This window comes from Vicugna pacos, chromosome 25 (assembly GCF_048564905.1).
Source record: "Vicugna pacos chromosome 25, VicPac4, whole genome shotgun sequence".
NCBI classification, from domain to species: domain Eukaryota; kingdom Metazoa; phylum Chordata; class Mammalia; order Artiodactyla; family Camelidae; genus Vicugna; species Vicugna pacos.
In genome coordinates this window covers 10,589,739-10,613,491 of record NC_133011.1, presented here as the reverse complement: position 1 = coordinate 10,613,491, position 23,753 = coordinate 10,589,739, and the positions used below count along the sequence as shown (strand labels likewise).

Here is a 23,753-nt window from a genome sequence, read left to right as displayed (position 1 = left end):
ATTGCTGCAAAATCTACCACAAAAACATTCATCGGAATATCCCTTACAAAACTAAAAAATTTAGAGACCTTGATGTTTCTTGGAAAATGGAAAATCCAAAGGCAACCTAGGCAGGGTTTTCCCCAAGGAATGAACATAACAACATCGTTGAGTTCTAGGAACTAGGGCCCCCCTCCAGGTGGAGGATGGCAACTTCAGGCTGAGCGCAGCATTCCTGGAACTCCGCCCTGTTACTTCACCACCAACCAATCAGAATAAAGTCACACACCCTGCAGCCCTCACTCCAAATTTTGCCTATAAAAACTTTTCCCCCAAAACCATCCAGGGGCCCAGGGTTTCCAAGCATGAGCCACCTGTCTTCCTTGCTTGGCCCTGCAATAAACCTTCCTCTCCTCCAAAGGGAAAAATAGAAATAAATAAAATAAATAGAAGCAACCTAAATGCCCCCAAACTGAGGAAGGACTAAATTATGGTACAGCCACAGAACGTAATATTCTTTATGCGCCAAAAATCATAGTCATAAAGTAAAAACGGCAGCAAGGAAATGTTTGCAGTATGATATGAAGTAGGAATTATATGTAGGTAATAGGTATGCTCGTGAACAGAGGACACAGAAATGATGGTCCCCAAATTGAAACTCCCTGGGGCGGTGGAGTCGGGGGAACGTTGGCAGAGAGGCAGTGAGAGCAGGAAGAGGCAGAACTGCACAGCCCGCGCGGGAACAGCATTGGTCCTCGGGGCTGGGACGGACCAGCTGCCCCCTCTGCCCCCGAGAGGGGAGGCGCCCGGGCAGGGGGCGGGGCGGGGGCGGGGCTTGGGGTCTACCTTGTAGTAGTCGTACAGCAGGCCCAGGGCGGCGGCGCTGTCCTCGTCGCCGTTAATGCTCATCATCGCCTTGGTGGCCGCCGTCAGGGGGTTCTCCAAATACGACTTCCAGGCCTCATCCTCACTGGTGTAGGCTCTTCGGGTATTAAACGGAGGGTCACTGGGCATGGGCACCAAGGCCACCAGACGTTTGTTACTGTGAAGGCAAGAGAAGGGTGAGGCTCATTAGCAGGGAAGTGTTCCTTTTCCCAGTAAAAATATACACGTTATTGGGTGAAGCTGTACTTCCCGAGGATGGAAGAGAAGGAAAGATTAAGCCTAAAGTGACAGCCACATTGCATTGCTGAAGCCACTGATTTTTTCTTTTACTGTTTGCGAGAAGAAATAATGGCCTTTACAAGGCAGTATATATACATAGTGTAAGTCAGTTCCCTTCACACTTGGTTTTCATATCCAGTCATCTCAGGAGACAAATCGTTTCATCTGATTATTCTTTATTAACGAATGTTAGAATGAAACGCTGGGAGGAAACAGATTTCATTGAAATCTGATGTATATATATGTGCCATACAGTAAATGTAACCAATAAGTTAATGATTACTAAAAGTTCTTTTCTCTAGGTTAATTTCCACTATAGTTGCTAGAAAATTATAGACCAGTCTAAGTCCTTTAATTAAAAAGGGCAGTAGAAGCCACTTTGCAACAAGACATGTTGCAGTTATGCTGAGTAACAGGGATGTGAAGCAACAGGAATGAGACAGACTCTGCATGTGAATCCTGTGTTGCCACGGGATCCTCCTATAGCTAAGGGATAAGGAAGCTACAGGTTATTAAAAATCACCATAGGGAGTGAGGAGAGCACCTGGAAAATCTTCTGTAGAGACAAAAGGGGTTGGAGTCGTTTGTCAGTCCTAACCAAGCCAAACTTGGGGAGAGCAGCAATTAACCATCAAAGCAAGTTCTTTTTTTTCTTTTTAATTCCGTTTAATTTTTTATTGAAATATGGTTGATTTACACTGTTGTGTTAGTTTCTGAGGCACAGCATCAGCATGGGGATTCATTTATACATATATTCATTCTTTTCCATTATAGGTTATTACAAGATATAGAATGTAGTTCCCTGTGCCAGACAGTAGGTCCTTGTTGTTTATCTGTTTTCTATGTAGTAGTTTGTATGTATTAATCCCAAACTCCTAATTTATCCCTCCCCTACCACTTTCCCCTCCTGGTAACCTTAAGTTTGTTTTCTATGTCTGTGAGTCTGTTTCTGTTTTGTAAATAAGTTCATTTGTATCACTTTTTAGATTCCACACATAAGTGATATGATATTTGTCTTTCTCTGACTTACTTCACTTAGTATGATAACTCTAGGTCCATGCATGTTGCTGTAAATGGCATCATTTCATTCTTTTTTATGGCTGAGTAGTATTCCATTGTTGTGTGTGTGTGTGTGTGTGTGTGTGTGTGTGTGTGTGTGTGTGTGTTTACACACCACATCTTTACCCATCATCTGTCTATGGACACTTAGATTGCTTTCATGTCTTGGCTATTGTAAATAGTGTCAAAGCAATCTCTTAAGGACAATGTGATAATAACTCAAATATCCCCAAATCATGACAGTCCTCAGCAGCTCCCCAGGCTTGATCGCTGAAGTGAAACCAAAAAGTAACAATGAGACATTGTGTTTCAGTAATATCTATGTCTCCTAATAGTAACATGACAAGTGACTGTGTCTCCTCCTAGTAGACAAGTGACCGGACTGCAAAGGCAACAACCACACCGCCCAGTGGAAATTCAGCCAAGAGCCTTCTGGGGATCATGTGGTTCTCAAAGACATCTCTTCTTGCTGATTCTTGCAAGGCCTTCCAATGGCAGATGGTGTCTTAGCTCCCTGAGTGGTGGAGCACTGGCAGGAACCCTCAACAAAGGCTGTGCTGAAGCCCTTATGTGGAGGCTGGCACTTTGCATTGGCGTATGGTCAGAAAATCACACTGACCTTAGTGAGATAATTCTGGGGACGAGGGAGAGAAATCCACATTTAGCAGAGTGGAACTCTAGGCTAGATGATCTCCAAGCCCCTGATCTGAACTCCTTGTGCCAGGGGTTTGGTGGAACTGATTGGGAAGAAAGAGAAAATAATGACCCAATTGCAAATGAACTGGATTCAAAGGGTATAATCAAGTTTCTGGAAATAAATGAAAAAACCCTTGGTGGCAGGGCTTTCTAACCATTAAGCAGTGCGGTGACAGGAAGCAGCACAGGCCCTGGAAGTGAGTCCCCGCTCACCACTTACAGTGGAGGAAAACTGTGTGAGGTTCCGTTTCTCTGTGCCTTAAATAAGGACAGCACTGTCCATCTGACTTACCTCACACGTCACCGTAAGAAGCGAATGAAGTAATGGATAAGCCAGAGTTCTGTAAACTACACGATGCTGTACAATAACAGGTGTCACCGTCACCACACAGCTCTACGTTCCTGTGAAGTCTGTGCGTTTAGCAATTTTTGGTAAAATTGATTATAATGTAAACGTGCTCAAGATAATCACTGATTAAAGGGAAACTGAAGTTGTTCATTTAGCTATTTTCCATAAGTACTGATTGGAAGCCCATTGGGTCCAGGCATCATGCTAGCTGTAAAAGACGCAACAGCAAACGATGCAGACAATTTCCCACAGCCCTCGTAGCTTGCAGTCCAGCTTTCCGAAAGAAAGCACTGCTATTACAAGAGTGATGAGTGAGAAATGGACGGTGTCATGAGTAATATATGGTCTATATATGGTGTGTGTGTATGTATATATATATATATACACCAAGGAGGAAGCAACATTTTCACAAAGACCTGAAGGAAAGGCAGGAATGTGCTGGCAAATGTCAAGATAGGCAGATGTGGGAACCGTTTTTAATGTGAAGACTACTTCTGGGAATGCAAATGGAATTTTCTGACAAAAGGAGCACATGTGTATTCATTTGGGAGAGTCGACTAAAGAAATTTACTTATTCTGATTTAACAGGAAAATAGCATTTCCATGTTGTGGAAATTACTAGTCATATAGGACAGTGTTGGATTTGGACACAGAATTTTGGTGGACTCCTAAGAGCTGTAAGTGGAAGAAACGAGGTCTCTGGGAGGACCAAGAAGGCAGAGGGAGTGGGTCCACATTGGGTCAGTGTCACCACCATCCCTACAACAAGCATTTAGCAGGGGCCACCCTGGGTGCCTGGGGGCACTTTCACTTGAAGGGTGAAACAGGATTCTGCACCTTAATCGTGGCCCACGAGGTTCTGGCACCACAGACACTACCTAAAATGCTCAGTCCCATAGGAAAGAAGAGCTTCAGGTTATTTGCAGCGACCTCACCATTGAAAAAGATGAAGATTTTACTCTCTTGCCTGAGAGAAGCTTGGGGAGCAGAGGGGTGTTAATTACAACACTAGCTAATTTCCAAAAGTGTACGAGGAAGTGCCAAGCTGAAGGGTGAGAGCCAGCTCTTGATTTACAATAAGTAGTGTCCTGATTCACTGGAGAGATTTTTCCTTGACTCTTTCTTCTTAGAGTCCCTACTCTCTCCTGCTAAGTCTCCTAGATTGCTGGTCTCATCTGTTTCCTGCACAAGCGTTCGCTCATAAATCTAGATTCATCAGCCTCTCGCCTCCGATGAAATGGTTGATGAATCCTTATGTGATCAATGGAAAAAAACATTCTGGGAAAGCACAGCCTTACTAGCTGTTTCTGTTCGTTTTTTTGATGGCGACAGGATTTTTATGCGCCTCCTCTTAACCGCATAATGACTTTAGTTTTCTTCGTAGATATAATCTCTCAACAGAGCACTGTTGAATAAAGCTTGGTTGAATAAAAACAGAATAATCTCTCTGGTACACTGAGCAAGCATGTAGAGTTGTAAAGAAAGGAAAGTTTCACAGAACAGCTTTTACCGAAGTTCAAAACACTTTCTGAAGTTGAGTTTCATCATTGTTTTTTCTTTTGGAATGGCAGTTCTAATCTGCTCTGGGCGGCTTTTCAAATGTCCTTTCTATTGCTTTGGGGATGTAATGTTCTGCGTTGCCGCAAACACAGAACTGTAAACAGCAACTCTATAAACTGGATCCCTGGTTCTCCGCTGGAGGCAAGTTTAGATTAGCACCTGAGTATTCACAGCAAGGCTAAGGCCCAGTTAGATCATACATGTAACTTTTTTTTCTTTCATTTGTTTCTTTAATCCACTACTTCATCTTGTTGATGTTGAGAGAAAAATTAAGAGATGAGTCATCAGCTAAAGAAGTGAAAGAGGTGGAGCAGTCACGTAACTGAAATCATAACCGACAAGTCAAGAAAAGTTCCAGATCACTCTAGCACAGACAACCGACATCCCCTCAGGCATTAACAAGAGTCTAGCGGAGCGAACGCTTGGCTGGGGAGAAGCATACGAAACTCAGCCTTCGCCTCCTAAAAGTATGTGTAGTAATAGTCAATAAATCCAGGCATAAATCCATTTCACAAAACAAAAACTAGGACAGTGACATTTTGCCTTCAAGTTATCACTTGAAATCCACTTCTCATCATTCATTTCTTTTTTATAATTCCTAGAAGGGCGCTGGTTTTTCTTTTGCGGGAGGGTTGTTTTGGGGTTTTTTGTGGGGTTTTGTCTTAATCTAGGGGGAGAATGGTTTTAGAGTTGAATAAACCTCAGTTTTTACCTCAGCTCTGTCAATGACTGAATTTAGATGAGCTACTTTACTTCTTTGAGCTTCCTTTGTATTGTGTTATCAATCTTACAGTATAAGGCTGTTCTAAAGGAATTCCTTGTTCTAAAGGAATAACTGAGCTATTTATACATGAAGAGCCTGGTACATTACAGAGCTTCAATAAATAATAGTTAGAACTATTACTTCTCTTTAGAACTGACTCTACTAATGACCTGTGCTCAAAAGCCAATAGACTGTTCTCAGTTCTTAATCTCCTTGGATTTTCCTCGCCATTTCTTACTTCCGAAAAGACTTGCCTTAGCTGACTTCCAAGACACTGTCCAAGGGTGGTTCTCCTCTGTAGCCAATCATTCTTCTCTAATTTCTGCCCCATCTGAACTCTCCTCTTATTCCTCTAACTCTGATCATTCCTAGGCCCTTTGTTCTTTTCTCTCCATTGTTGATTCATATGGTTTCACTGATTCTCTGCATTAATGACTGACAGATGTGCATCGCATGAGAGCCAGTTTTGCCTTCTCCTTAGATGTCCTGTTGGCACCTTAAACTCAATCCAAAACTAAGCTAATCGTTCTTTCTCAGTTGGACACTCCTCTCCTTCATCTGTCCCCAGTCATCCAGAGCCAAATCGTGTGGACTGGTTTAAAATGTAGACTCAGGAGCCAGAGGGCTTGGGTGCATATCCTGGCTGCACCACTTCCCAGCTGTGTAACCCTGGACAAGATCATTAACCTTTCTGGGCATCAGTTTTTCTCACCTGTAAATTTGAGATGCACCCTAAACGAGGTAAATAATAATAATATCCACTCTCTAGCATCTTGTCAGAACTAAAACTGACGCAGTGTAAAAGCCTCACTTGTGTTAGCTATTATTCTTTCTCTCTGTCCTTACATGCAGTCAGTCACCATACCCACGATCACAGCTTTGGTCTTCTCTCCTCATGCCTCCAACTAGTCTCTTTATCCTTCAACTTTCCCCACTTCGATCCATAATGAAGCCCTATGGAATCATCGTCATGGATAACTGTTTTCAAAAGTGTACTATGATTCTTTACCACCTATACTATCAAATCCAAAATCCTGTCTGATACATAAGATTCTTCATTATTAGGTCCCTATCTACTTTTCAAGATTTCTTTCTTTCTACTTGCTTAATATAAGGAATTCGCAAAGAAGCCTCATTCCTCCTTCCATGCCTTGCTCAGACTGTTTCCTTGCCTGAAATCCTCTTCCTCATTCTCTCAATCTAAATCTACTCTTATCAAAGTCCAGCTGCAACATCCCATCCCATCTTCCAGAAAATGCTCCCTGATTGTCCCTGTTTAGGCTCTTCAGGGCCTCCCTGTTCTAGGAAATCCTGCAGCATGTATATTACTTATTACATATTCCACCATTTAATTTTTACTATGCAAAGGATACTGTCTTTGCAAAGAAAACTATCATTCAGCTGTCAGATCCACCAATTACACCAAGAAAGTGGCATTCATTAAACTAAAAACCCAGAAGTTCCCATACACAGGCCAGTCTTCGTCCTGCACCACTTTCCTGCCCTGCCTGGGATTCCCAACCTGCCTGGCTTCACTCAAAGATCCGAGAACCCCTCTTCTCCAGCTTTGCCATAGGCTTTCTCCTAAAAGCACCAATCCCCACCCCATCCCCAATCACACACACACACACGCTCACACGTGCACAGCCTGTCTTGAGACTGCATGAATTCTGTTTTCTAAATAGAATATCTCATCTTATGCAGAGTCTTCAGCACTTGAGGTTTAGTCTCCGTCCACTTCACTTTCTTGTAGCTGATGTACTGTAGCTGTAGCTCATTACTGACATGCAATCACTTCAGCTTCCCAGCCAAAAAAAAAAAAAAAGACTCTATTCAGACCTTAAATTTAAGAGCAAGGTTTCAAGGACTGACAATTACTCTTTCTTTAGGAATCTTGGCATTTTCTCCTTTAATAGAATCTGACCTTCAAACAGAAACTAATGAAGCAATCATCCTAACCAGGGTTAACGTCACAATTTAAATGCCAACAGTGTTAGTCATTTCACTGGTAGCTACTTTCAATAATATCCCTCTTTTTGGTACTTGCTAGAGGCAAATCACAAAAGATAACAGACACTTTCCATGTTACAACAAGGGTTGAAATTGATCAGGAAATTTCTACCCTGAGCACTTATCCTTAATGACTCTAACCTTTTGCCCTTGACCTAATCCATGTAAGATTCAAAGGAAACGAAATGAATCCACAAGCCTAGGGTGACACTGATAATCTTATGTTGAAGATGGTTACGTTTGAGAAAGAGAGAGTTCGATTAACTCAGTGAAAATGTTATGATGCTCTCCACCAAATAAAATGCAGTTTTTTAAAATAATCAATTTTAAAACAAAAACTTACGTCTACTGGAAGTAAGATAGTTCCATTTTAGATATATTAACTGCAAAGTATACTGACCCATTGATTGAAGTATAATACATCTGTCTCTCTCTCTCTCTGTCTCATCGGTGCCCTATTTTGCTTCTGCCCTAAGTGTCCTTCGTCTCCCTATTAAGTAATCAAGGACTGAGAGGATGAGGGGTATAATTAAGAAGCTGCAGGAAAAGCACATTATCAGGCACTAGAAACAACCATGAGGAGAAGATATAATGAGAAATAAAAGGAAGATGACAAAAAAAGAATTTTTTAAATGGAGAGAATTTGTAGAGCTCACAATCTATGAAGTAACTAAAGCTAGTTAACGTGTGTGTATGTAAACCAAAATCCAAAATGTTAGCAGTGATTATAGATGAATTTTTATTTGCTTCTTATTACTTTGTCACCTTTCAAATAGACTTCAGTAATAAGTCACACATAGTTATAGAGCACCTGCCATATGCTAGATGGTGTACTAAGCCCAGGACGCAGGTTAACACATTTATTCCTTACTGTAGCCTTAAAGTCAAGCAAGGTAATCATGCCTTTTACATTGACAGGGACACTGAGCACAGAATGCTAAGTTACTTGCCCAGGGTCACATAGCGGGCAGCTTAGACCAGGACTGCATCCCAGAGCCTGAGCTCTTAAGCATCCTTCTCTGTTGCCAATTCTTGACTATACTCTATTTTCATAATCAGAAAAAAAAAGGTCACTTGAAAAGAGGGAACTAGAAAACAGATTGGATGCAAGAGACCAATATGACAGGGGATTTCTTACATGGAAATAAATGAAATAATGTCCAAATTCAAAGTTCTAGAGAAACTGTGCAAAGGGGAAGTCTATAAGCTTCTTAAGGACAAAGATGAGGTGTTTGGGTTATTTGTAGAATTCCAAGGTGCTGAGACACTGTGCAGGGGACACATTAGGCAGGCAATGCAAATAAACTGTGTGGGAGGAGGAGCTACTACTCCTTACCCATCTTTAGTGTGACTCAGTTAGAGTCCATCTGTTTTTAAACACTCTGTGGGAAAATATTAAATAAGTAACATAATAGAAATACACATTAAATAATGAGGGAATATTAGAAACATTATATTTTGACAGGGACCAAACATACAACTTGTAAAGAAAAGAATTGTTTGAAAGCCAAATTAGCTTTAAAAATTTAAAAGAGAATCAGTTCTTTGGAGGAACTTGTGATCAAATCTCTAGCAGAAAAAAACCCACAAAAGCCTCTTAAAAGGCTGCAGGACAGATTTCCATCTCAAGACCATTCCACGTGTTTACTTCTCCCTCAAAGATTTCCATGAAGTGAGAGAGATAATAATGTGTAGTCAATTTTGTGCAATTCTAGAAGATAGAAAACGGAAGATTGGAATAGAGGAGAAAACAAAGTCAAGAGGCTGCCCCCACATGCTGGTACAGGAGGGGTTAATGCATTAGTGAGAACTGATTTTCCCACTGGAAAGCTCTAACTCAGAGTCTTCAGCATCTATAACCAAGCCAGTCATTGGCAACAGCTACAGCATTCATTTCTTAAATACAGAAGGAATCAACGTTTGGGGGGCCAAAGAGAGAAATAACTTGGTAAAATGCCTAGAGTAACTTCAAACTACCAAATGGAAACAAACAAACAAACAAAACACTCAACTTAAAACAACAGGAAAGCCCTCCAATGTGTCCTACCCCCAGTCTGCCCCCTTGGACCTCACTTGTACATGTGCAAAAGGAAACCTCCAGGTACCCTCAACACCTGTGACCACTACCTCCACTTAAGGGCACAGCCTGCCTTAGGAAGAGTGTGCTCTGTTCTGCTAACAAACCCCGCCAGCTCTGAAAGATGAGCAGTCTAACTGCTTATTTTTAATAGGAGAACTAAGAATCAGCAGATATTTAAGGAAACTTAACATAAATGAAAGAGAAGGCCCAAGATGAACAAAATGTCTTATTGATGAGGAAAATAATTCATGCTGGATACAAAAGATAATGTTAAAAGAAGATACTGCCATGTACAAAAAGCCTGTGAAAAAGAAATCATCACAAAACAAGATGCCCAATTTCTGAAATGAAAATAAAATTTTGTATGAGAGTTGAATAGAGAAGAGCTGAAAAAAAAACATTCCTTTCATAATGATACTAAGATATTTGCCTTTCCTCTATATTGACGTTTGCACTGATGGTACAAACCTAACGGCGAGTAAAAGTTTTGGTTACTGACATGAATCAAGGCAGTGACATCAAGGTGTCCTTGAGTGCTTGTATTCTCATCAACACACATTCACAAGAAAAATACAAGCAAACAAAAAAACAAAAGATGCTAGTCTCATTTGAGAATGTCCTTAATGAAGTAGTACAAAATATTAATTTTATTAATCTCAAACTTCGGGTACACAAACTTTGGGTATCTTTTTAATATTCTGTGTGACGAAGTGGGCAGTACACAGAAAACACTTTTGTGGCACACTGAACAACGACCGCCCGGAGAGAAGCACCTGTGCAATTGTTTAAGTTGAGACCAAACTGGCTGCTTTCTTCGTAGAAAGAATGACAGATCAACAAACTATGATTTCAGACTTGGCTGTTTGGCCGACATTTTCTCAAATATAAACCAAGCGTGAGTCTACCACGTCAAGGTAAACAACTGACAGTCTTTGTTGTCAACGATAAAATTTCAGCTTTTAAGAATTTTTGAAAACCTGCTTGGACCACTAATGATAACTTCTTAATCCTTTAAGATTTTCTGATGAGATAGATGGAGATGTTACTGGATGTGATTTTTTGCTCATGTATCATGAAACATGTTAACATTTATCTAAAGGCATCCAATATTTTACGCCTTCTTCTTTATTTAGGTACAAGTCTTAATTTTTACTATCTTTATGCAAGTGGATAAGTCTTATTCAATTTGTAATCTCACATATTTTCTCCAAAATTAACAGAAATATTCAATGGTAAAAAACAGAATCCAACTCCATCTTTAACAGATAAGGAAATAAATCAGAGACCCACAAAGGTTACACAAGGAAGTAATAGGAAAGGCCATACAAAGTCCATACAAAACACACTGATTACTCAAGATGTCCCTTCTATAAAACAAAGCAGGGCAAATGAATGGGCTTTTACTATGTGATAAACCATGTAAAACAAAAATGCTGGAAATAACTTATTTATTTTATTTTTATTTTTTTTGAAATAATTTTTTAAAAAGTTAAACTTGAGTTTGTCTTAATCAGAATTTAGACGGGCTTCTGTGAACACTATCAGGAAAATAAGAATCAATTATGTACTTGTTTTTCCTCTTCTGCACAATAATCAGAAGCACTCAGAATTACTCCTCTGGCCTTAGATCTGTGCTTGAAGTTAAAAATTAATGTTATGTGAATGTATATGAGTACATACACATACACAAATCTTTATCTATACGTGCTTAGGGTTGGGGTGGGGTGTGTGAGAGGGGAGTAAGGGGAGGAGGGTGGAGAAAAGAGGCAAGAAAAGGAAAGAGAGGAAGGCACAAAAACACGCTGGGTGTAATATGGTCACATTCACGCATTTATACAAATCATGTGTGTATGGAAAATCATGCACATGGAAAGAAATTGTAAATGAATTAAGAAGAAAGAAAAGAAGAAAAGGAGAGAGGGATGGAGGGAGGGAAGAAGGAAAGAAGGGAATCAAAAAGACTTCTCTCCTAATAAATGACACTGGGGCAAGTAGTTGAGGGGTTTGATTTCCTTTGTGTGTTTACTTATTTAAATTAGACCCTTACTTGCAACCTTTAAGATAAATCCCAAGAAACTGTTTCATTTAGTATTCAACCACCTACACCAAAACAGCCTGAATAACAGCTTGGGAAAACCCTTGGAGGTAAATCAGACTTTAGAAGTGACAAGAACTTGGAGTCTTTCTAGTCTGGAAGAAAAGAGGAGAAGGAAGACAAAATGATCTCAGCCATGTAGAGGTGGCTGTCATCGGCTGAGAGTGAATCAGTCTGTACTGAAGGGACATTAGCAGAGGGGTGGTATGTTATTTCAGTGACTAGCAGGGAGGCACTGGCAGAAATGTCTCAGAAAGGACCAGGAGCCTGTAGAAGGGTTATGTTCTCGTGATCAAACACACGAGGAGAGACGGAACCATGTGACAAGGAGGTTCTGTGTGTGCAACGGGTCCCCTTAAAAAACCATATGTATAGTTTTATGGTGGGAAAAGTCACATATCGGTATAATAAGTAACAACCAGGAGCAGGGCAATATGTGATGTTCTAGAAGCTCAGAACATTTAGGACTGTACAGACACATCCCCTCTCCTGCTGGCCATGTGCCAGAGTCACAGGATGCTGGTGAGCCCACGTGGCCTTGCCTCTCCCACCTCCTATCACTGCTGCACCAAAACACGCAGGTCTGCTTCCCAAGCCCGGTCCCACCTAGCAGATGCGAGCCGGGCTGGTGCCAAGCCTGTTAGATGAACAGGAGGGGCTGCAAGAGGCGGAAAACTTCCCAGGGATTGTTGCTGCTTCACTGCAGTGCTTGTGAAGCTTGTATCAGATGACTTCAAAGGTACTTGCAAGTCTGAAGAAAGGACAAGTATCAGTTGTGCTTTTTATATTATTTAACCTCTTCGAACCTCGTCTGATTTGGCTGCCTGGCCTCTGAAGAAAGTGAGCATTTTTTCAAATTACACAAAAGCCTCAACAAATGTTAGAATATTGTCCAAACTGTCCTGCAAAGATCAATCAAACACAGCCAGTAGCCTGATTTCTTTCACCAAAAGAGGCATCACCTTTGTCCCGGTGGCTTTTGTGACGTGTTGGGGTTAGAGTGGCAGCTGTCTGGACACTCCCTGCCGCCTCTGTTGTCCTGGCCGATCTGGTGAGCCCGAGGAGTGAGGGTGAGCAGAAGAAGGAGCCAGCACTAAATATCCCCAGCGGTGGAGGAAAAACAGATCTGGAAACAAAATGCTAGATAAACGTCGCAAGACCCTTTGAAGGAGAGAAAACTGGGGAAGGGGCAGGGAGAAGCCTGTCGAAAGCTCCAGATGAAGTTTCATGACAACAGAAGTCTTAACAATGGCGCCAGCACTCTCAGGTACCCTTTCCTTTTAACCCTAGTGACTGACAGGCATGAGAATGGAAAGGAGAGAGGCCAGGAGCCAAGGCGACTGTCTCCAGCAGAAGCAGGAGCCCCAGGTCAAGTGGAGGACAGACCTAAAACTCAAAGGCAGAAAGAGAATGCCTTCCTGCAGATGTGGGGGGAACTCGACACAGAACGTTTAACCAAGCCACTCACAAGCTACGCAGGGCCGAGCTGAGCTTTTCCACCCTGCCCCACCTTCAAATGCCCAGGCTCCAAGCAGGCCTAGGAAGGGCATGCAAGCCCATCTCAAATGGTAGAGAGACAGTGAAGAAATCGTTCATTTTGACTATATCATAACAAAAGAAGGTTTGATTAGAACGTATCAAGCATGAACAAGTCAAAAAGAAATGGCATGGCAATAGGGCAAAACATACTACAGGAAATCAAAGGATGAAAGAACATCACATGCATAAGAAAACTAAATTAACTGCCTGCCCCCAAAAATAAAATTCCCAGAAACTGCTTTATACTATAACACATAATAAGAACATGAATTCAACAAAACGAAAGTACAAAGTTGATGGCACAAAAGGATTAAGTTCAAAGGGAAACTGCAGAGCTAATAAAAGAGACCAAAACAACATCAGAGAACAAATCATACCAAGAGAATGGAAAATGGAATTAATGACGGAGGAAAGGTTTGAGATAATCACAGTGAATACAGAAGAGAGAAATCAGAGGCATTAGATAGTAGATAATCAGGCATAAGGAGGAACAAATATGGAGATAATAAAATGTCCCTGAAGTGGAACACCAAACAAAGAAAAGACAAACAATATTCAGTTATAGTACCGAGAATGGTGGTTAAAAGTGGCAGGTTGAACACATTTTCTGAAACCCCAGTAAAATAATCGTTAAAGAAGCCAAAGGATTTCGGAGAGGAGATAAAAGCCTACCAGCTTCGACAGTTAAATGGGGGCAGGTAGCTGTACTTTAGAAGAGTGGCAGCTGCCCCACAGAGTGACGTGGGAAGACGCTTAAGCACATGCAGAGGGCTAGACAAGCAGGAAGAGCTGAGCACCTGGAAGCACTGGGAGTCTTGGACTGTGGGAGTGTGGGGAGTGGCTGGAAACAGGATTCGTTGTAAGTACAGAAAAGGAGAAACACCCCGTCCACCAGATCTCTTTTCTCACCCCACGTAGCCAGGCTTGTACCTCTCCCACACCCTGTGACGGGAAGGAGGTTAATTCTACAGTAACACTGAACTCAAAAGGCTGCGGTATGGGGAGCGTCAAGAGCAGCAGAAGGAGAAGGTAGAGCCCTGGACTGCAGAGAGAGGGACTGAGTGAGAGGACATCATACACCATGAGACTCCCCTTTCCCCACCAGTTTCCAAAATCCCACCCCGTACTTACGACCTGAGGGGCTTCCCTGAAGACAATCATTAGCCCTGGAGAAAAGTCAGAGAGATACTGACATTTGGGGATAACCCAAAAAAAAGTCACCCGCCGATCACCACCCGGAGAAATAGGCCTGCAACCAACAAGCCTGCCCTCCCCGCCACTTAGCACACGAAGCTCCCAGTCACCTGCTGAGGAGCTGTTACGTCCAGCTATTGAACATATCAAGCTATGGAAGAGCCCAGTGGAGAGGCAAAGGTCACGAAGGTTAAAACAAACACACACTACCAAACACAAACAAGAACCTTCAGGTAACAGACAATGCGGAGGACAGAGAAAACCATCACTTAGGTGGACAGACGGAGACATGCCCCTCAGAGATAAAAAGGAGCTACTGCGTCTCCGTAGCAAAAAGAAAAGGCGTTTGAAAAAAAAAGAGCGCTAGAATCTTGTAAATTAACAAAGGTATGACTGAAATGGCAAAAATTCTACAGAAGGGTTGGGTGATAGAGGCAGGTTCAGCTCCAGAAAACGGAACACATAAAAGAGAGGTGGACAACAGGAGGGTCAGTCCAAGAGGCCCGACATGAGAATAACACGAACTCTGTAATGAGAGGAGAGAGGGCTTAATGGGAGGTAATTATTACAGAAATAATATTATAAAATTCCCCAGAACAGAAAGACCTGAATGTCCAGATCAGAAAGTCCATAGAGCACCAAGTACAAAAAGTGAAAGAGAAAAAATAAGTAAGTAACTGATGCATGAAACTTATCATGAAATTAAAAAAAACCAAGGATATGGAGATGGTTTTAAAAACTTCCAGAGAGAAAAAAGTCTCATAGAAAGGATCAGCCTCTTTGGAATCTAGAAACAACTGAAGCAGTGCCTTTGAAATTCTAAGGAAAAGTGAATTGCAACTCAGAATTCTAGCCAAACTATTAATAAAGGATGATGGTAGAAAAAAAAATTTGTTTCTTTTACATTTTTCTTTCTACATTTCTTTTTACATTTTGTATTACTTTACTTTCCTTTTACATTTTAAGACATTCAAGGACTCGAAAACATCGCCTCCCATTCATTTACCCTTTCTCCGGAAGCTAGTGGAGGCAGCGCTGGGCAAGGATCATCCTGCTCCACCAGGTTCTAAACTCCAGGGTGACGGGCGAGCCTGAGCGGCCTGCGGGCAGCCACCCCGGTCTACAGGCGCTGGCGGTGCACTCTGCACAGCTGCCGGCTTCCTAAGGGATCCAAGGAGCCGGCAGAAACAGCGGCGGGCATGTGGACCACTCGTACGGCGGGGGAGGCAGCAGTTCCACTCCCCTCAGCAGTAACCCCTCCTTGGCACACCCCACCCTGAGAACGCAGCAGGCAGTGGCGACCGACCCCTCCCGCCAGGCCCTGGTTGGTGCCTGGGCCCTCCCTGGGCGCCTGGAGTGAGGGGTGCCCCCTCCCCTGCTGCAGTGGCATCCCCTGGACTCCCTGGCTACCCCTCCTCTGCTTCTCCTAGTCCCCCTGAGGGTCCCCAGCACTCAAGGCCTCCTGGTCCTGCTCTCCTCTGTTCTGAGGGTCCCCGTGGGAAGTGGAGGCTGGGGACTGGAAAGGAACCAAGGGAGAGCCATCCTCAAAGAGCCCCAAAGAGGCACCCCCAAATGTCAGGTGCCCCTAGAACCCAGCCTCAGCCCAAATTCAGCACTGCCACCTCGTAGCCCCCTCCACACCCCTGTCCCACCCCCATCCAGAACAGTGCAGGACACTCCTTGCTTGGACAGCGCTGCTGAGACTGGCCCGCCCTTGCTGAGAGGCAGGAAAGCCCAGCTGCCTAGCCCCTGCTGGAGCATCAGTACCAAGTGGCCTGGTGCCCTCTGGATCCCAGCCCAGGATTCAGTAGCTCCGACTCTGGCCTCTGGCCCTCTCTGGAGAACCACAGAACTGAGTGGCTTTGGTTCCCACATATGAACCCTGACCTCTGGCTGCCTTAGCCAGAGCACCAGAACGGAGTGGCCCAGACCTCTTAACACTGCCCCCCCATCTCATCCCTAGTCTAGGCCCTGGGCTCCCCAGATGGAGGCAGGCAACCTCCCATCCAGGCCTAAGAGCCAAAGCCATGGACTGGTTCGTAGCTCTGCCCAGGACTGACCTGGCCTCTGGGACTGCTCTGCCTGCAGGGTCAGCCTCTTGACCTGGACCTGGGACTGAAATGTGAGAAGGGTAGTTTCCTTCTTTCTCCCTTCCTTCCTTCCTTCCTTCCTTCCTTCCTTCCTTCCTTCCTTCCTGTCTTTCTTTCTTTCTGTCTGTCTTTCTTTCTCTTTATTTCTGTCTTTCTTTCTTTCCTTCCTTTCTTTGTCTTTCTTTCTTTTTCTTTTTTTTCTTTCTTTCCTTCTTTTTTTATTTGTGTTTCAGAGACACCAGAATTAATAACCTATTTTTGATTTTGGTCAGCAAAAGAAAAAAACTTTTATCTTCATGCTTGGAAGTCAATAGGTAATCACTTAAATAGAAGACAGAGAAATGGCTGTATTCATTACCGAGACATGTGGGCCAAGTACAAAGGGAAAGAGTGGAGCAGACCTGCCTCTGGACCCGGAAACCAAGCAGCAAAGCAGGTCTCAGGAATCTGCTCTTTTTCACAAACCCTTTTATTATTATTCAACGTTTTAAACTAAATATATTTATTTGATAAAAATACAAAATAAATGTGAAGAAAATATTATGTGGGTCCTATGAAACACGGCTGCAGCCCAGAGGCAGTCCATGATTGCGTTTCACCCACTAAAGTACCAAGCTTCTGGCAAGAAAAAGTAGGCGAGTGGACACAGGAATCTCCTGAAAAGGCGATCAGGACCCCTATCCATCCCCTTTCAATGGGCAAGGAAGCATGATGGCTAAATTCAGACGGTGAGTGCAACCACAGGGGTTCCAAGCCCAGCTCTGCTGCCTGTCAGTTCTGGGACCCTGGGTACATCACTTAACCTCTTTGTGCCCCCATTTTCTCATCAGCCCTCAGAGGTTTGGTTGAGAAATAACTGAGTTAATACATGTGAAATACTTAGACTAGCACCCATGGCACAGTAAGCATGATGTCTGTATTAACTAAGAACATTATTTTAAGGCTCAATAGTATTAAGCCATCTCTGGTGGACTAAAGTGGTCCCAACGCCAGTCAGCTGCCAAGAGGTGCTAGGGTTTTCTCATGGGAGCCTCACCTGAAGGACAGGTTGTTCAGGCTGATGGTTTGGGTGTAATTCCTAGGTTTTCCTGAGTGGATGCTGGCAATCTCTGTGCCCCAGCCTCCAGCACTATGGGCACACCTCGGGGCAAAGAGGTTGTGCATGAGAACACTTAAACTGCCTCGCCTGAAACCTGAACATTTAGAGATCAACAAACAACACGTCTTGGTTTTCAACAGCGACCCCAAAGGAACACAACAGCAGGAGGCACAGGAGAGATCCAGGCTCCCTGGCCCGATCTCACAGGATCACTTTCCTGTGAAAATAATATGACTTCCTATGATTTTTCTTGTAACCAATATTCATAAAGGTGGAGATGAGCTGTCCTCTGCATGTGTAAAGGTGGGGCTGGAGTGAAGGTGATGGTAGGAGAGGTAAAATCAGACAAAGAAAGAGTGGGAAGACATAACACTGATAAAAAGGAAATCTGAAACTGATGATTTCCTGGAAAATATAAATGCTCAAACTTGGCCTGGAGTAGAAACCCTGACTCCACAAAGGAAGCACAGGAGAAACTGAAAGGTTAGTCAAGAACCTTCACTGGGTCTAGGCGACCTTCAAGGAATAGATTATTCCAACACTGAATTATTGCAGAGCGTAATAAGACATGGAAAGTTTCCCAACTCATTCTAATCAGCTAGCAAAACATGGCTATCAAAACACAACAGAGAGCACGCACCCACGTACACCTCCCCACACACACCCAACACACACCCCCACCAGGAAACAAAGGACCAGGTCAGTTATGACGGCAGTAATGATGATAGCTAACATTTACTGAGTGTTCACTGTACACCACAGACTGTTCTAAAAGTTACGTCCTCACCCCAACGCTGGGAAGCCCAATCTCTTACTATTATCTCCGTTTTATAGAGAAGAAACTGTGGCACAGAGGGATTAAGTAATTTACCCAAGGTCACATTGCCAGTAAGCACTGGGACTGACTGGGATGAAGACAGATATAAAGTCCTCAAAATAATATTGATGAGCTGAGCCTATTGGTATGTTTTTACATCACGACCACATAAGACTTATCCCAGGGATATAAGACTGCTCCACCCAAAATTAGGAAATTTATTTACGGATATCATTACATTAAGAGAATAAAAAAAGAAAAAGCCCACCAAGGAATCCCATTCCTGGGCATATATCCAGAAGGAACCCTACCTCAGGATGACACCTGCACCCCAATGTTCATAGCAGCACTATTCACAGTAGCCAAGAAACAGCCTAAATGTCTATCGACAGATGACTGGATAAAGAAGACGTGGTATATTTATACAGTGGAATACTATTCAGCCATAAAAACCGACAACATTACGCCATTTGCAGCAACATGGATGTTCCTGGAGAATGTCATTCTAAGTGAAGTAAGCCAGAAAGAGAAAGAAAAATACCATATGAGATCACTCATATTTGGAATTAAAGAAAAAAAAACAAATTCAAAACAGAAATAGATTCACAGACATAGAATACAAACTTGTGTTTGCCAGGGGGGTGGGGGGTGGGAAGGGACAGACTGGGATTTCAAAATGTAGAACAGATAAACAAGATTGTACTGTGTAGCACAGGGAAATATATACAGGATCTTGTGGTGGCTCACAGCGAAAAAGAATGTGACAATGAATGTATGTATGTTCACGTATAACTGAAAAATTGTGCTCTACACTGGAATTTGACACAACATTGTAGAATGACTCTAACTCAATAAAAAAAATGTTTAAAAAAATAGTTAAAAAAAAAAAGAAAAGAAAAAGCCCAAATCAAAAATTATTCTTGATAGCCAAGAAACCTGCAGTACCATCATGCTTAAAAGTGAGACCTTAAAACCATTTCCTTTACAGGACATTCTCTGCCATCCTACTTTTCAACATTGGACTTGACATCTTGAGCAATGTAATGAAAGAGGAAGATCTAAGAAATCTAAATACTGGAAATAAGGAGGAAAAAATAATCATTATTTGTAGACAACATAATTATTTAATGGACAATTTGATATTCAGTAAAACAGAGATGGGGCAGGGGAGACAGATGGATAGATAGATATTAGAATAGAGGAGTTCAACTGGGGGGTCAGATATAAGATCATATAAAACCAAGAGCTTTTCAAAGACCAGATCATATTTAATGCTGAAATCCTAAGGACATTAGACAAGGATGTCTACTCTGACACCTATTAGTATTAGTGAAAATTGTTCTATAGTGATAGGTTGATACACTTAGAAGTGAGAATGGAATAAAAGGTATAAAAATTGGAAGGGATGAATAAACAGCATTTGCACACAATATGACAGCATGACTGATATCCAAGAGAATCAGCCGAACAACTATTACCACAAAAAGGTGGCTGGATATAAAATAATATTTTAAAATCAACATATATAAATATAAAATAATATTTAAAATCAATTAAACTAAAATACATAAAAGAAGAAAAGATCCCACTTAAAATAGTACCAAAAAGTTAACATACTTTTAAATAAACTTTTTGAATAAACTTAACAATAAAAGTGCAAGATCAATATGAAGAAAATGTTTTAACGATACTGAGGAACATCAAAGAAGATTTAAATAAACAGAGCAAAACATACTCCATTCTTAAATAGGAAAGTACAATATTAATATATCAACTCTATGCCAAAGTTACTCATAAAATGTAATGTGTTCTCTCCTTTCCTCCTAACCCCAAATCAGGACTTCTTGAGAACTTACAGAACTAATGTTAAAGTTTATATTTAATAAAATACAAAAATAACCAGGAATATTTTTTAGAAGAGGAGTAATGGGATGGTGCAGCACTTTCAGATATTAAACCCTTTTATAAAAATAAAGAAATAGGTATATAGCTGCCTGTGAAACATAAATAGGTAGATCAATGTAATAGAATAAAGGGCTAAGAAACAGTCCCTAATACACATATCTAATATATAATAAAGGCTGGATTTCAAACAAGTGGGGGAAATACTATTATAGTATGGAAAGTATTATTCAATAAACACTCTGGGCAAAATAGAGGGGCACCTAGAAAAACAATTAAGGCTCTGATCTTATTTTTCATAAAATAAATTTCAAGTGGATCAAAGTTTTCCTCTCTGTGGACTGCTAATGTTCTTTGCCTATTTTTCTATTTTGTTGTCAGCCTTTTTAAAAAAAATAAAACAAAACAGTTTTATTAAGGTATAATTGATATACAAAGGTTGTACGTAACTAATGTGTACAATCAGTAAGTTTGGACACATGCAAACCCCTGTGATACCATCACCATAATCAAGATAATAGATACGTGCAACATCTTTCAGAGTTTCCTTGTGTCAGAAGCAGGGGGGGGGGCATTAACAACTCATAACATGAGATTTACCTTCTTAACAAATTTTGAAGTGCACAGTACTGTACTGGGGGGGGGGGGAATACAAATGGCTTTTAAATATAGGAAAAAATTTAAGAAATAAAAATTATGAGAATAATTTTTCACATTAGCAAAAATGTTGAAGACTACTAAGGTCCATTGATAGAGGGTAGGCAGAAATGGGCACATTCTAACATTATTGATTGCAGTACAAATTAAAGTAGCATTTTGGGAGAACCATCTACCTGATTTCAACATGCAAAACCTCTGCCCAGACGCTCCACTTCTATGAATTTATCCTTTAGTCACTCATATATTCACACCGTGGAATACTGCACACCCCAAAAAGTTTTTGTATTATTGACATGGAACAATCAAAATTATAAACCAGTAATGTATAAAATCATTTATCTGTGAAAAAATTTCAGATTCTAAAATACATATGCATTCATATGGAATATAGTGTCTAGTGACTAATCTAGAAGGCTATCCAACAAACTGTCAAAATTCTGTGGAAAATGGTAGGAGAAAAAGAATTACAAAAGTGGCATTTAATTTCTTCTCCCTACATTTATTGGGTAATGAAATATATTTTTTAATGTTTGTGAATTTTAATCCAGTAAATTTCACTTGTAGAAACTTATTCTAGGAAATGCTCTAAAATCTTGAAAGGTTTTATGTCTGAGGACTTTCATAAGTGTGATTTTATAACAGTGAAACCATGGCAACAACCCATATGTAACCGACCTGTAAGTTGATAACAGTAAGTCCGCAGCACATAATGCTCTGCAAGCCATTAAGACATTTAGAAAAAAAAATTAAAAAATCATGGACAAATACTTACATTATAGAGTTAGTTTGAAAAAAAGAGAAAACTATGTAATATGACCAATTACTTCAAAATTTCCCTTCACTGGCATACGGCTTTAGAGGTTTCATGGGGGAAGGTCATGATTTATAGCTTGCAAATTGTAGACTTCCTAATCAAACAATTCTTAAATTTACAGATTCAAGAACGTTTTAAAAAACAGGAGAAAATGTAACGTGTGTCACATGAAATCCTACATAATCAAAGAATATATTTAAAATAATAAGTTCAACCTTCTACTGGAATTAAATGCTTTTTTTTTCTTTTAATCAGTAGCCAAATTAGTTAAGCTGACTTTTCCTTTTCACACCCTCTCTGTTAGATCTGTAGGGAGAAATATACCCAAATTATACCCAAAGAAATATATATATATATATACACATACCCAAAGAAATATATATATATGTATGTGTATATATATATATACCCAAATATATATATATATATGTATGTGTATATATATATATATATACCCAAAAGTCTAATCATAGGAGGAAGAGTGAAGAAAAAAGCCTGGATAACTCACAGGCCAGAGAATGAGCTCCTGATTAAAGCGGTGGGCTCTAAGGCCCCCAGCACTTTTAAAATAAATTTCTAATTGTCCTAGATGTTTTAATGTTATATCTCAGTTTTCTAGAAAAGTACTGAATTACTTCCACAAATTGCCAGCTTCTACAGATGTTACCTTTAATGCTACGAGCAACATACACGTGGCAGAGAACATAAACAGATATTTTAACCCTTAGCTCTAGACAAGATTGTTAATATAAAGTTTAATTACAGAGCCAGAGAGATTTACCTTTGAAAGGTGACTCCATTTTAAGTAGCCCTACAATTTAGATAAACCAAAGTGTTTTTTAACTAATAATAGACCAAAATAAAATAAATAAATGGATGCAAGCCTGACCATGAGAAATGAAAAATAGTGGCAGATCTTTTCAAATCAAAGTAAAGCAAAGAATTGGAAGACTCACATAATTTTGTCTTATTTTGGACCTGCCTGCCTCCACTTTTCCCACAACTAATTACGTCAAGAATGGAAGGCAAATGTGCATTTTTTTCCCCTAAATTATGTTTTTTCTAATTATATTGTTTAAGGTTCTCAGACCTTAAACTAGTAGTCTGTCTAATCTTTGTGGTCTCAGTGCCTGGCATAGCGCCCAGCTCCGTGCCTGGCTACAGGCACTCAGTTAATCATGAAGTGGAAGAGATTTACGTGGGGACCGTTCATCTGTTGTTTGGACGTGTTCACCCTGGGCTTAGTCATTCCCAGTTGGCTTGGAGATATGAGCTCCCTACCCCTTGACTAAGTTCCCTGAACTTGTGGTCTTTGACTAGGGGTCCTGAGTGAAGGCCTGGGTCATTGCTTTCATTGGAAGAGGGTGAGAGCTGTGAATTAGAGATGTTTCTCAGACCCAGTGACTTGTACTGAGAGAGGAGACCACGGCTGGACCTTCTGCTGATCAATTCCTTTTACTAACGCTGAACTCTCTATAAAACCTAAGCTTTTTACATATCAAAAAGCTACATATACACATATGAAAAACAAAACAAAACATAAAGTTCTCCTGAGATAGGAAGTACAATTTAAGTAAATGGAAAGGAATGCAATTCAAGACAAGTTACCATTTTCACCCTATCAAATTGGCAAAGACTAAAAAGAGGATAATATACATAGCTGGGGAAGGAAGGTGAGATCCTTTTCCCTCAGATGCATTGCTGGTGGGAGTGTTAATGAGAACATTTTTGGAAGGCAATTTGGAAAAACAAACCAAATATCTTTAAAAAGAGGATGCCTTTTGATCAGGAATGTCTATTCACTGAAATGTATTCCAAGAGAATAACGAAAAAGTGTGTTAAGACTTAGCTATAAGGATAACCATTCAAATACTGATTTTAAT

The 23,753-nt window shown here is 41.0% G+C and overlaps 1 protein-coding gene across 4 annotated transcripts in view; it reads right to left on the bottom strand.

Moving 5' to 3' along the window:
* The window catches only part of GRHL2 (grainyhead like transcription factor 2), a 144,790-nt gene that overhangs the window by 107,540 nt on the left and 13,497 nt on the right, over positions 1-23,753 (bottom strand). For all 4 annotated transcript variants that reach the window (XM_015246054.3, XM_031691211.2, XM_015246052.3 and 1 more), the window contains exon 2: positions 826-1,021. In XM_015246054.3, coding sequence (XP_015101540.1) covers positions 826-1,021 — 196 coding nt within the window. The remainder of the gene's footprint in view (positions 1-825; positions 1,022-23,753) is intronic.